The sequence below is a fragment of the Phascolarctos cinereus genome, unplaced genomic scaffold (genome assembly GCF_003287225.1).
Source record: "Phascolarctos cinereus isolate Bilbo 61053 unplaced genomic scaffold, phaCin_HiC Scaffold_3;HRSCAF=262, whole genome shotgun sequence".
Lineage (NCBI taxonomy): Eukaryota > Metazoa > Chordata > Mammalia > Diprotodontia > Phascolarctidae > Phascolarctos > Phascolarctos cinereus.
Genome location: NW_027555736.1, coordinates 115187620 through 115202471, shown reverse-complemented (window position 1 = coordinate 115202471; position 14852 = coordinate 115187620). Strand labels below are relative to the sequence as shown.

Sequence of the window (14852 nt, the reverse complement as noted above, 5' to 3'; positions counted from 1 at the left end):
CTGAATATTGTTTAGTTCTGCTGGCAGACCTCAGGGCAAAAGACTCGGCTGATTGTAGTAGATGCTAATTAATGTGTGTAGGTTGTAATGTGTGTGCCTATGGCTGGGGATGGGGGTGGCTGAATCAGAAAGAAGTTTGGCATACCCAACTCATAACCTCACTGAGACCTGAATAGGGAAAACAAGCAACCACAACAAAAACTTAGAAACTTGGGGGAATCATGTTGAGTCACATGAACAGTCATCTCTCTGATATTTGTTATATTTTGACTTACAAGTTTTCTGTCAATTTCCCTAGCTCTGACTCTGTGATTGACACCTTGGTATTTCTGCTCAATCAGTAGAAAGTAGCCTCCCTAAGGGCAGGAACTGAATCATTCTTCTTCATATAGTAAGCACCAGCAAAACGCAGGGCAAATAGTAAGCACGTTTAAAATGCTTATTGAATTGAGTTAAATTGAATTACATCCAGTTGCATTATGTAAGCTGGCATGAACCCAATTTAGATTTTCAGTTTATGCTTTTTCTGCTCCCAGCTTGAACCATACCTTCCCAGCCCCAAGAATGTTGTCCACTCATGAGTACCCCTAATTGTTACCATGTATTGGCCCTTCATCGAGTGGTATGGGACAATTATCTCCTTGGAACATTTGGGAACACTCAGGGTCTCTGGTGAAAAAGTGGAGTTTGAATTGAGACTCCTTGATCCTTTGAGAAAACACAACCAAACAACCTTTTATTACTGCCCTTCCTATATAGGGAGAGAGGAAAGAAACCTTGATGGTGATTTTAACCATGCTTATGAATCCTTGAAGTCACAGATGGGTCACCAAGTAATTGAATTTTTTGTTTCCACAAGCCTGGTACCTTCTGTTCTTTTTCGCATTTTTTTAAGCAAATCACTTGTTGCCATGACTTTAGGTCAGGATGATCCCTCTTTTATGTCAGAGCAAGTAGCTACACTACAGAAATCAAAGCATTGTTATTTTTTCACACATTTCTCAATTGTGCGAACTGAGTTGTGCAAAGAAGTTATTAGAAGGTTTCCTGTAGTGAAAGCAAGGGGAAATCAGCCCCACCTGTTTTCAGTTGTAGGAACATCTATTAACTGGATTAACAGTAAGAGATGCTGCCACCTCTTCTATATACTATATACATCCACATAATACACTTTTAGGGCTGCTGAATCCTACATGACCTTCTCCAACATCATTAAAAAAAAATACTCTGATGTCTTTGGCTCCAAATTAGGAGTGAATAATAAACAGAGCAAGAAAATGTTGGGGTTCACTACCCCATGGGTCTCCAGGCCTCCAGGATACATGTGACCCTTTAGGTCCTCAAGTGCAGCCCTTTAATTGGAGGGTCACACTTGAGGACCTAGAGAGCCACATGTGTCCTCGAGGCCACCGGTTCCTTACTTCTGGTACACTTTCCTTAATAAAATCCTTCCTTTGTTTCCTGCCTCAATGTCAGCCCATTCAGTAAAATATTCAGTCTCAATGTTAACAGGTGATTAAGGAATAGGACAGAACACCAGAAGTTAGGTGTGTTTGAAGACCTCCAGAAAGCACATTTCTTAAAGCATTTGCTCAAGTTAGTGAAGGAATATTACTCAGGGGTGTGCTGAAGCCAGCTCTTACTGGCTTAGGAGAGCCGACTGTTAAATTTTCAATAGGAACAATTATTATACCTTGCATATCCCAAATGCTACAAATCCAGACTCAATTTATTGTTTTGTTGATTGTCTAGGCTCAAAAGCATGATGGAGAAAATATCAATAATACATATTAAACTAACATGAGTCACACAATTTTTAGAGAGCTGGCTGTTAAACATTTACCAGCACAACCCATCTTTGTACCCATATGAATTTGGGCCAATCACTTCAGACTCCCTCTAGGTCTTACCTTCTTCTTTTGTGAGTGAAAGGTTTGAACTAGATTGTCCCGGCCAGCTTGAAATCTGAGACCTTGTGACCTCAAAATTCATCTAGTCTAACTGCCACCTGAACAAAAATCTCCTCTACACTATCCCTGACAGGTAGTCACCTGTGTGAAGATATTTAGTTTTTAGGGCACCGGGCCACTTTATAAGTTACAGATGAATTGTCCTGATCTGCATTGGTAGAGCCACTTTAACATAGAGTTCCCTACATCAAAGAAATTCCAGGTCTAGGGAAGAACAAAAGGCCTCAGTGGGGAAGACTCAACTACCTTCTAAGATAATTCATTCTACTTAGGGATATCTCTAAATGTTAGAAAGCTTTTCTTTACATTGAGCCAAGATCTACCCCTCCCTAACCTCTTATTGCTTCTAATTCTATACTATGAGATCAAGCAGAACAAGTCTGAATGTTCTTCCACGGGACAACCGTTCACTTATTTAAAGACAATCATAATCATCAACCCTTTTCTCAGGCTCTCCCAACTCTTCTCTCCAATTCTTCTATGTCATGCCTCATTGCCATCTTTACTATTTGTATGCTTTCTGAGTATAATGAAACAAGGATTTTATTTTTTTTCTAGAGAGAGAGAGATTTCCTCTACCAATATGGACTGGGACCTTATAACTTATAGGGTAACTTAAAATCTTAGAGAGTTGCCTGAGGAGCTACAAGGTGAAGTGACTTGGCCAGGTTGTCAATATGTGTCAAAGGTGGGGCTTGAACCAAGGTATTCCTGCCTCTAAGGCAATTCATGCCTCTCAATTAACTATGCCATACTGCTTTTCACAAAAGATTATGTGATGAAATTCTGTTGTGGTTAACACAGCAACTACACATCGTCATAATCATAACGATAAATTTGATATTGTCTCTGTACTGACAGATGACAGGAATAACAGACCCTGAAAAACCCTTGGGAATTCATCAAATAAACTATACTGGAACTGGGGCACTATCATAGACAGACAGTGGATAACTGAGTTCCCTTTACTTTTAGGGTTGTGCTAGATTGTGTCATCTATGAGGATTTCAGGGAACATAGGAAATGATGAAGTTTTGGGGGTTCATCAAACTTTGTTGAATTGTTTAAATGAATTGGGTCCAAACTGGGCCTATCCCTCTGTAGCTAAAGTCTGTATCTAAATGTCAATGTAAAATGTCCCAATTCTATTTGCTTTCTTCAGACTGCTTTTCCTGAAACTGAAAGCTCAGAATGAGAGAGAGAAGTTTGCCTTTTGCTCTGTGAGAGGCTGTGAGAGAATCAAGATTAAAGCATTGATCCCAAAGAACTCTGGCATCAGTGATTGTGAAGCCAGAGCTTATCCAAAGTATGCCGAGAAAGTTGTCGTGGATGTACCAATGCCAAAGAAACTTCTTGGTGCTCAGCTGGTAAGGAACAGATGAGATAACTCAGTGTGTCTTCCCTTCTTCAGCTAGTCTGCAAACTACTTTAGTCACAGTGTGCTTGCTAGTAACAACCTCCTCAACTTGCCTAACCCAATAAGCTGTATCTCATGACTACTGATGAGTCTAACAGAACTCATATCACAGCTTGCAGTTCCAAAGACTGAGACCTAACACACATCAAATCAAGTCAGCTACTACCTAACAGGTGTATGTTTTGTTTTGTTTTGTTCGTTTGTTTTTTCCCTAGAAAACAAAGGACCACTTTCTGGAGGTAAAGATAGAAACCTCTAAAAGCAGATTCTTTCATCTTCTGAATGACTTTGCATACATTGAAGTAAGTGATTCTTCTAACTATGTCCTTATTAACTCCATATAACTAATAAATCATAGTAATGATAAGAAGATCATAGATTTGGAGTTGAAAGGGATATTAAAGGTCATCCAGTCCAAGTTCTTCCTTCTACAGAAGAGAGATCTGAAGCCCAGAAGGGTTAAATGATTTGCCCAGTGTTAATAAGTGGCAGAGCCAAGTTGAACCTATTTCCCTGTCTCCAAATTCAGCATTCTTGAGTTTTCTACATCAAAGAAATCCCAAGTCATCATGATCATAGCAATAACATCGTAACAATCATAACAATAAACTTGTCTTTGTTCATATACTGACAGATGACAAGTGACTATAAGACAAATACAGACCCTGAATTATCCTTGAGAATTTACCAAATAAATTATACTGAAACTGAGGCATTTTCATAGACAAAATATTGCCTGCAGTCTCCTGAACATAACAATGATAAAAAAATTTTTAAAGATATTTCTTAGTTGATATTGTCATAATCAATACTAACCATCTCCAAACTCTGTGGAATGAAAAGCTTTTAAAATAGAGACCTAGTAAAAGTTAAGAGATGAAATATATGTCACACCAATTGTCCTGTTCTTGTAGTTGACCTAAAAATATTTTTAATGAATCTACAAAAGATCATTCTATACCCTTGTTCTTATGTTAAATTGTAAAAAGCAGTCAGTTTATATACCAGTTTATTAGTTTAAAGAACATTAAATATAAACTGGGTGGTGCAGTGGATTTAGCCCTGGAACTAGAGTGAAGAAGATGAGTTCAAATGCAGCCTCAGTTACTTTTTTAACTGTTTGATTCTGAGCAAGTCAATTAACCTCTGTCTGCCTCAATTTCCTCATCTATAAAATTGGGATAATAATAGCACTTTATTCCCAGGGTTGTCATGAGGAGAAAAAAAAAATTTGCAAAGTGCTTTTAAAAAACCTTAAAGCACTACATAAGTCCTAGTTGTTATTATTATTATTATTATTATAGCAGGATAGCAACTTGTCATGACTGTTTCTATCTGAATGCCATTGAAAAAATTAATTAAAATGAGGTTACAAGAATAAGAATAATAAATAACTGATGTTTATCTAGTGCTTTCAAGTTTGCAAAGCTCTCTGTCCTTTAAACCTTACAAAAACCCTGCCAAATGTTGTTCATCCTGTTTTCAAAGAGGACCAGTGACATCACAGGGTAATGTCTTGACTTGTTTATGAATTGGATTTAAGTAAGGCAGAGTTGTGCAAAGTCATAAGCCTCATGTTCTCTTCCTCAGTCATCAAAGTCCAGCAGCAAGACAGAAGTTAGGATAACTTGGCAAAATTATCCTAATCCAGAATGCAGTAGATGACTTTGATGTCTAACCAAGCTCTAAGCACTTCACACTACCTGCTTCAGCCACCTTCATGGCCGTTGGAACAAATTGCTCTCATCTACCCATTCCTCCATGGAAAGTGTTCACATTCTTTGTGCAGACATTCCCCTAATGCCCCAGTGGGTTTGAGGCCTGTAAGTTACCCTCAACCTGGTTTAGCCCGTCTGCCAAGATGGTTTTACTAGAGTGGCCTCTGAATGCTACAATTTCTTGGAGCCAGAGGTGACAGTTGGGTGAATCAAATGGACACCAAACATGGGTGAGCAGCCCTCACCCCAGAGGTTCTAATCCCCTTGAACATTCCATACACCTGGGCCAAATAGATAATACCTGTATTATTAGCCCCATCTTACATATGGGGAAATTATGCCTGAGAGAAAGTTAAGTGACTTGTACATGGTCACAAAGCTGCTGTCAGAGGTAGGTTAAAATAGTCACAGAATTTCAGAGATGAAAGTAACCTCATAGGTCATCTAGTCCAACCTGTAATTATGGTACCCAGTGTTCCTAGGCAGTCTCCCATCAAATTAATTACCATGCCCATCCCTGCTTAGCTTGGTAGGTCAGACAAGATTAAACACATTCAGGCTTGTATGAATATAGAATAAAAGAGCAAGCTGCCTTTGAAGTGACACTGTAAGATTGCATACACCCCAGGCCAGTCTCAAAGTGACACAAATCCACATGGGAGTAATTTTCTACAGGTGAACATATGGGCTTAAATTGTCACAACTCTTCAACCCAACGTGTTTTATTGTTTTTGGTCTGCAGGTTGATGGTAAAAAGTTTTCTCTCTCTGAAGATGGCATCCAAATGATTGTGATTGATGGGAACCAAGGGAAAATTTTGGGCCGTGTTAGCTTCAGAAACACCATTCTGCAAGGAATTCCAGCACAGATCCACAATTATGTGGATGCTGTACCTGACAAGTAAGTCAGGATGGCCTCTTTCATGGATTTCATTTGCTACGTGGATTGTGCTTAATATTGTGAAGCTCCAGCTATTGCTCTGGAATATGGCTTAGAGTACCAAAGAGCTCACCTCCTCTCTTCTTTTATCACCAAACCACTCACCACAGCCCAAACTTGAGATATTTATTTAGGAGTCTTCTACTGCCTGGCTTAGGTACTAGTTTGAGCCCTGAACAATTGCCTTTATTTTTAAATCGTGGGTTGGCTTCAGAAACTCTAAACACAAGTTTGTTTATGGCAAAGTGAGTCACTTGCTAAGAATGAGAATCAGCCAGTCAATAAGCATTTAAGCACCTACTATGTGCCAGGTGCTGAAGTGGGTATTTGGCATATAGGTACAAGAGTGAAACAGTCTTGCCCCCCATAGATCTTTCTTTCTACTAAAGGGATATATGTTAGCAGATAAGTACATACCCAATATAACAGAATAAATGCCCGTTAATTGGAAGGAGGAGAGAGACTAATGACAAGGAAAGACCTCTGAAGATGATGGTACTTGACCTAAGCCTTGAAGGAGGAAGGGTTCTAAGAATTAGAGGTGGGGAGGGAAGGCATTCCAGACATGTGGGACAGCCTCTGCAAAAGTATGGAGACAGGTAAGTCAACAAGCATTTATTAAGCACTTATTGTGTACCAGGCACTAAATTAAGCACTGGCAATACAAACATAGGCAAAAAGAAAAAAAAGTCCCTGTCTTCAAAGAGCTTACATTCAACAGGGGAAAACAACACGTGTGCTCACGAGCATACACATGCACACATACAAACCTGTAGGGGGAGAAATAACTATGCAACAGCATGTTGTCTAAGTCAGAAGCAGATCCAGGAGGGAAATAAGTTTGGCTTGTCTGTGACCCTCCCCGAAATGGAGGCCTCACAAGCAACTCAACAATGAAAGAAGGGAGACGGCATGGAAGAGTGATATTCCAGGGTGAGAAGGCTGCAGGGTTAGATAGATGTTCTAGAGTGAGGAGGCCCTCTAGAGTGAGGGAAGTTCTAGCTACTTCCAGCAGCTGAGACATCATGGTGGCACAGGCCAGAAAGTCAGAAACTATGATGGCCGGCCTGGGTCCCTTTCCAAAACAGAAGCCCTGGAAGAAACTTGCCAATGGGAAAAGGGAACCATAGTAGTAGAGGAGTATTCCAGGGTGAAAAGGCCTCAAGAAAGGATAGAAAGGCAGGCTGTGGAATGCCAAGCACAAAGAAGATTGAGTTGGTCAATATGACTGAAGTGTGATGGAGAGGAAAATGTATAATCATTCTGGTAAAATAAACTACAGCCAGACAATGAAGGATTTAAAATGCCAAATAAAGGAGTTTGCATTATATTCTGAGGGCAATGGGGAGCTACTCCAGCTTCTTGAGCACCAGAGTAACTTGGTTAGACTTGTGCCTTAAAAAGCCCTCACTCAAATGCTAAACCAGGATATTTCCTATGTCTGATTCTACATCTTGGGATCCACTCAGTTTTAGCAAACTATCCTGAAACTATGAATCCTGAATTAAGAATAAAACACGGATCCTAAAGATTATCAGAATAAGTGACTATGGAGTCAAAATTTACCCAAACCCTTAGTTTATAACATCAGCAGCCACTAGGAGGCTCAGTAGATAATGGTGGACCTAGAATCAGGAAGACCTGAGTCCAAGCCTGGCCTGATACTTACAAACCGCGTGACTTTGTGCAAATCCCTAAATCTCTGTCTCAGTTTCCTCATTTGTAAAATGGGGACAATAATAGCATCTATCTCCCAGGGTTGTTACACAGATCAATTGAGATAATAGTTGTAAAGCACTTAACATAGTGCCTGGCATATAGTAGACGCTATAAAATATGAGTTATTATTATTATCATTATTATTATTATTATCTATCATGAGGCTTCAGGTGAGAATCTATAGCTCCTTGCCACAAAAGAGAAAGAGGAGGCGCACTATTTTAGAAAGAAGTGTTTATGAGGCCCAAGGTCTCAGAATGAAAAACCATTCTATCCTGTCATTCCATATGAGACTCAGTGCTGGCAAGCTGGGTGTTTAGATCACACAGCCACCCCATTTTATACCCTTTTGTTCCCACCTCTTTGTCCCCTTTGCCAGAAATCATTCTGATCAGGAAAATCATGAGACACCCCTCACCCCCACATTCTACCACTACCTCCTCTACCCCCACCCCCAGGGCAGCACTCCTCCTGTCTCTGTAGCCCTGCTCTGGCGCCTTCCCAGGATCCTCTGCCTTCTTCCTGGCCGCTGGCTATGTGCATATTGAAGTGGAGCAGAGAGATGGAGAGATGCCATTTTTATAGGGCAGACAAATGTCAGGCAATTAGGGCCTGTCAGGAAGAGGGAGTGTCCACTCTAGTGGTTGGATGTAGGGGGTGGGGGGGCAGGAAGAGAGAGAAGAGAGAAAAAAGCATTGCTGTTTCCCTGGACCAGGCCCAGGCCCCTGGTCCTATAATCTAACCAAGTTGACTATGCAAACTTCCCAGAATCTCCATCTGGAGTATATAGCAGTTATTGTTTCTTTTAGAAGCTTCCCTGATGGGAAAAACTTAGCCAAGGGGGAAAAAAAAGCAGCAGTATTTTTTTCCTTTTCTTTTATTAAAAAAAAAAGGGGGGGGGGAATGTATGAGGAAATCCCTGTCAGGAATAACAACCCAAATCCAAGGTTACTATTGAGCAATCCTAGGCAACTCTGAATTTACAGTGTGCCAACATACTTGTTCCTTATTGTTTAGCCTCTTTGTACCTCAGTTTCCCCATATTCAAAATGGCTGCAGTAATTCCAGATTCTCTGAGTTGGAAGAGACTTCGTAGACCATCTAGTCCAACCCACACATGGCTCTAACCCTCTGTACCTCAGAGAGAGGTTATGAGATACAGAACCTAAGTTTCTCCCCTCAGCACATGTTCAACATGTGTTAATATGACGTGTGTGACAGAGAGAGACCTAAGGCAAGTCCTACATCTGTCTGTCCTTGAAGCATACGGTTGATAGTGCACTTGGGCGGAACACCTTAGGCAGAGAGATCAGTAATCACAGCTGACCGTATAATTATCCCTCTCCATAGTTATCTCTATGTTACAGACCCAGCTACCCGTCTTCCTTCCCAGCAACCACTACACCACCATAGCCAGTCTTGAGGGGCCCTGGGATGCTTCTCCCTGGCTTTCTTGGCCTAGGTATGGGTGGACTCTGGTTAACCCTCAACTGAACCAGGAGGAGATTGGAATTTTTCCGAAGATTTTTCTGTGAAAGTTAACAAAACAAAACAAATCACACAAGCATAGAAATGGATGTTCTTTACAAAGAACAGAGTTGTTATCCTTAAGGTAACTCTAATCTAGCCAGAGATGGGACCAACTGCAATGTTCTTATTGTTTATTTCAGCCCTTCTGAGGAACTCTGCCCCAAAGTGCCTCTTTTTAAGCCTTGGAAATTTTCCCTTCCAATGCTTTCTTTTGCTCTCTTCCCCCTAAGGGAGAGATCTGACCATGAGTTTCATTAACATCAACTTGGAAGACTATAGTAGCAATTGTAACAGTAGTTGTAGAAATAGTAGGGGTTAGTTGTGATCTCTGGCATTTATTTAACAATTTATGAGTTACAAAACACTTTGCATAAATCATCTCCATTTATCCTCTGTGGCAAATAATACAAGTATTATTATCCTCATTTGATATATGGGTAAACTGAGGCTCTGAGAGTTTAAGACTTGCCCAAAGGAAGTTACAAAACTAATAAGTGAAAGCTAGCTAGCAGAGCCACAATGAGTTACAATGCACTGACCACAGGAAATGTACAAATGAAAACTTGAACCATCTTGAACTATTGTGCTTTATCTGTTTCTTGATCCAAAGCCCATGTTTCACTCTACTCAAATTCAGCACCTGATGCATAGGAAAAACAGTGGAAGGCCCAGGTTCAAAAGCCAGTTCTGTTTTTTAGTACCTATTTGAACTTGGGGGTAGATCAATTGATTAGCCTCTCTGGGCCTCAGTTTCCCCAACTGTTGGATGCAAGCATTGGACTTTAATAATGATCTCTAAGCTCCTTTCAAACTCTGTAGTCCCAGAAGGAGCCATGAAAACAACTAAGAACTTTACAGAACAGGAGTGATGGTGTAGTTTTCTCCTCTTTGCAGAAGAGGAGGTAATCTTTCCATGTTAGTGAGGCCTTATGAGATAACTGTATTTAATTCACATGAGGCATTCTGACCCTCTCAGAAGGGATCCATTATGTGTATTTAAGTCTATTATTGTAATAATGAGAAGTAAGAAGTGGTATGAATGAATGAATGAATCAGCCTTTATTAAGCACCTACTATATTCCAGGCACTGTGCAAGATAGTAGAGATACAAATTTTGAAAGTGAGACATTTCTAGCCTTCATGGATCATAGATTCTGGTAAGGAGATAGTAATAGGATAGTGACTGAATCTGTGACTTCCCAGGTGAAGAAACTCTTACCAAAGCACCTTCTTTGCAACTTGTGGTCTTAGAGAGTTACCTAGGGCACTGAGTGACTTGTGTAGGGTCACACAGCCAGTATGTATCAAAGGCAGAACTTGAACCCAGATCCTCCTGGCTTTGAGATGAGCTTTCTATCCATTTTGGTATGCTCATTTCCTATAACACACTAGGAGAGTGATGGCCAGGGAAAAGAGTTTCGATTTGGGGAGTTCCAGTCTCAGGGACAATGAATTATGGAGCCAGAGTGCACCTAATTGTCACACTCTTTCTATAGTAATAGAAGCATCGGTTTAGAACTGGGAGGCTGTGAGTGGAAGGGCAGTATAGGCAGACAGCAAGATGCTTGCACTGGTAGGTTCTAGTTTCCTGGTGATGTAAAACATGGTCTCGGGACAGCTAGATGGAGTGAGTGTTGAATTTTCCTTCATTTTACCCACCATTTCCTTCATTTACCCACCAATCTGTATTGCTCATTCCCTGAAGATTTTGAATGTAAACTTTAGCCACCTCGACTATATCTGATCATCAGATAATAACTGAACACCTATTACTACATTCACAGCACTGTACTAGCAACTTTGAGAATTACAAAGATGCCTAAAATACCTCTTGACCCCAAAAAGCTTGCAATCTATACACATAACCCCCCACACACAGAAAATATTTGAGTGGCACAGGCAATAGGAGCTCAAAGAAAGAATAGATCTCTGAGAGCTGAGATGATCTGGGAAGGTTTCACAGAGGAGGTGAGCCTTGAAGGATCAGTGGGATTCAGAGGAGCAGAGAGAGGGAGGAAAATGATACTAGGGAAGAACCAATGATTTTAAGCAGTGGGATGGCATGAGCAAAGGCTTAGAGACAAATGTACAATATAAGATTAATCTGGTGGAGCAGGAAATTTCTATTGAGGAAATAATGGGAGATAAATTTGGAAAAGCAGATGAGACCCAATTAGGCACTGAGACTCATCTGAAGTTTTGAGCATAGGAGTGATGTGAAGAAAGTAACATTTTAAGAAGCTTCATTTTCTGATTGTGTGAAGTTCAGATTGAAGGAGAAATACAGTGGAGGGAGGGAGGCATCTGCTGTCCACAGGCAGCCTCACTCATATAAAGGGAGGCCAAACATTTGGAAAGTCTTATCTTCCATGAAGACTCAAAGCCAGGATGTAATGAAACCAACAAGCATGTAACATATCATGATAGGTACACATGTAACATAATTTCATTACCATTTCAGTGTTAACAATCCAACAAGAATTGTTAAGCACTTACTCTAGGCAAGGTACCATGTTGGTTGACAAGGTGACAAAGATTGAAAAGGATATAGTCCCTCAAGAGCTTACAGTCTAGTGGGCAGGGGGGAGAAATGAGATATGTACATAAATGAAAATAATATACATTAAAATGAGAAAAAGTACACAGAAGCAGTCAGAGAGACATAGAAGAATAAGGAAAGAAGATTCTCCTCTAGCTAGGAGATCAGGGAAAGGCTCTACTAATGGCAGAGACAGCACCTGAGCTGGGTTTTAAAGCAAGGAAGATATTGGTAGTTGGAGATTATAATATGTGTGAATACATATGAATATGCAGAGGTGAGAGAGCACATAATGAAATCAGGGAAGAATTATTAGTCAATTTAGCTGGACAGTAGAAGGAATGGAGGAGAGCAGAGGGAAGCCAGGCTGGAAAGATAGGCATAGGGTACACCATGGAGGGCTTTGAATACCAGTATAAATGGTTTGTTTTATATATATATATATATATATATATATATATATAAATGGGGAACCACCAAAGTTCTTTGATGGGGAATTGCTATGATCAGACCTGTGCCTTTGCAGTGGTATGAAGGATGAATTACTGAAGAGAGATTGTGGAAATGAGGAAAACAGTTAGGAGGCTATTATAAGAGTCCAAGTGAGAAGTAATGAAGGTCTGGGGCAGTAACAATAGGTATACTAACAAGGAGATGTAATAAGTAAAATCAACAAGACTGTACAGAGAGTTAGGAAGAGAGAAGAGTCAAAGATGATGCCCAAGTTTCATACTGTGGTGAATGGTGGCATCAACAGATAAAGAGAAGTTAAATGGAGGGACAGGTTTAAAATGAGTTTAAGTTTTAGAAGCATTGAATTTGAAGTGTTGATGGGACATCCAGTTGGAACTGTCCAGCAGGTACTTGTGAAGAGAGACTTGGAAGCCCTCTACGTGGGAGTGATTAGTGAAGCTCTGGAAGTAGATACAATTGTGGGGGAACATACTATCTGGAGAGAAGAGAAGAGGGCCAAGGACAGAACTTTGCAATTCACCCACACTTAGAGAGTAGAAGGAAGCAGAAAAACTAGTGAAAGGGGCCAAGGAAAAGTGGTAGAAAACAAAAGTACAGGGAGAGACCACAGTCAAAGAAACTAAAAGAGAGAAAGAGTATGGGGAATACTTAACAGTGTCAGATGCTGGGGCGGGGGGGGAAAGATAAAAAAGAATGAGGAATGCAAATATTCTACAGGTTTATTAAGTAGGAAGTCATTGATGACCATGGTGAGAGTCATTTCACTAGAATGGTGGTGATGGAAGTCAGATTATAAGGAAATAATTGAATTATGAAAAGCAGACTACTGTTCCTGGAAGTTTGACAAAGGTACAGGACTCCCTGTTAGAATAATTAAAGCCTTATAGAATGGAAGAGAAACACCCCTTCCTGCTATGGGGGAAGAATGCAAACCAAGGGATGGGGCTGTGCACTGCTGAGCCATCTACCTCAACTTTCTGGACTGTGCCCTGGATGGCTGCTCTTCTTTCCCATTTATTCCTTTCTAATTGTATGCCTGAGAAATGTCAGCGGAAATTTCAGTCATCTCTTTCAAAGGTAGATTACATGAGAAATAAGCAATTGGGCTGGGGCTAGATTCCTTCAAAGACTACGAGGGCTCAAAAGGTGGTCTTAAACAGGAGAAATAAATGGCCAGTCATCGCTGGTCTTGAAGTGTTACTTATTGTATTTATTGGATGCTCTTAGAAACTCTTAGATAAGTTCATTGAGAAGTACGGCTAAAAGATATCAAGCTACAGAGCTCTTGTTACATTTTACAGTCTAACAGATTATATAAGAATCCTCCAGCTCCTTCTGCATTCCCTTTTCTCTCCCTTTCTCCCCCTGCTCTGAATTATGTTTGGATTATGTTAATGAAGGCCTATGTAAAAAGGGGCTAGGACCATAAGGTACAGCCTGCAATATCATCAGTTTTATAATCTGTGTGCTACATGTGATTAGAGTTCTATTGGAGAAAGTGCCCAGAAAAGGCTAAGGGCTGAATGAGTTCCAGTCTTGGTGGAGTCCATTATGTAGTCTCTTGGCCAAATGAGTGGAGGAACTTTATGGGATTTATTGCAAGGTTGTCTCTTTTGAAATCTTAAGCAGGTCCCATAGAAGACTGTTAAGTTTATATCTTTGTCATGCTTTCTTCATTCCCTTTCCCAATTCCATGACTACTCATGTCAATTTATCTCATTGTTATTCTAATAATAAAGACTAAAAACACAGTAATATTTTCAGCTAAATCATTTTTTCCTCTTAGTTCTATAGTGCTGATGGCATCAAAGGGAAGATATGTTTCCAGAGGCCAATGGACTAGAGTCCTAGAAAAGATGGGAGCAGACAACGATCTTAGATTAAAAGGTAACCAATTTGATTGAGGTTTCTAACAAAACACAAACACACACAAACTTTATTTTAACTTAAGATCAGACCCACAAAGAAAACCCCCAGATTTACTTACTCACTTACCAAACAGAACTATGATAAAGAAAAGAGTTACTTATACAGTGAATTCCACCTACTCTGCCTCTGTTTCTTATTGTCTGAGCTGGCCAGTGAATAGTCCAACATTTTTCCTATGCCATCCAGTTGACCTAGTAGTGAAATGGTACTCCATGCCAGAGATGGCAGCAGCATCTTTATAATCATCAGATGTTCATCAAGCTAATATTGAGTACAAAGTAAACAGGAGTCGAGATCAGGATAGTACAGTGGAAAGAATCCTAGATTTCTATTCAACACTGGACTGTTGGCCTTGGTTTTCTCATCTGTAAAATGGAAGTGATAATCTTTATATTCTCTCTATAACTGGATTGTTGTTAGGAAAGTGCTTTATAAAAATATGTGATAGTATGGCAATTTAAACTGTTATCATTATCTTGTCACTGGGAAAATTGCAAAGAATACACAAAGATAATATACCTGAACTCGTTTAGGCTTTTAGTCTCAGGCAACAATGCACTGAGAAAAATGCAACCCTTGTTAACAATGAAAAACTTTAAAGCCTAAAAGATTAAGGA

The 14852-nt window shown here is 40.1% G+C and overlaps 1 protein-coding gene across 3 annotated transcripts in view; it reads left to right on the top strand.

The window, feature by feature from the left end:
- Nucleotides 1-14852, top strand: part of CEMIP (cell migration inducing hyaluronidase 1) — a 248981-nt gene that overhangs the window by 229959 nt on the left and 4170 nt on the right. For all 3 annotated transcript variants that reach the window (XM_078151112.1, XM_020965925.2, XM_020965920.2), the window contains exons 25-28: nt 3133-3337; nt 3603-3689; nt 5848-6005; nt 14093-14193. In XM_078151112.1, the coding sequence (XP_078007238.1) occupies nt 3133-3337; nt 3603-3689; nt 5848-6005; nt 14093-14193 (551 nt within the window). The remainder of the gene's footprint in view (nt 1-3132; nt 3338-3602; nt 3690-5847; nt 6006-14092; nt 14194-14852) is intronic.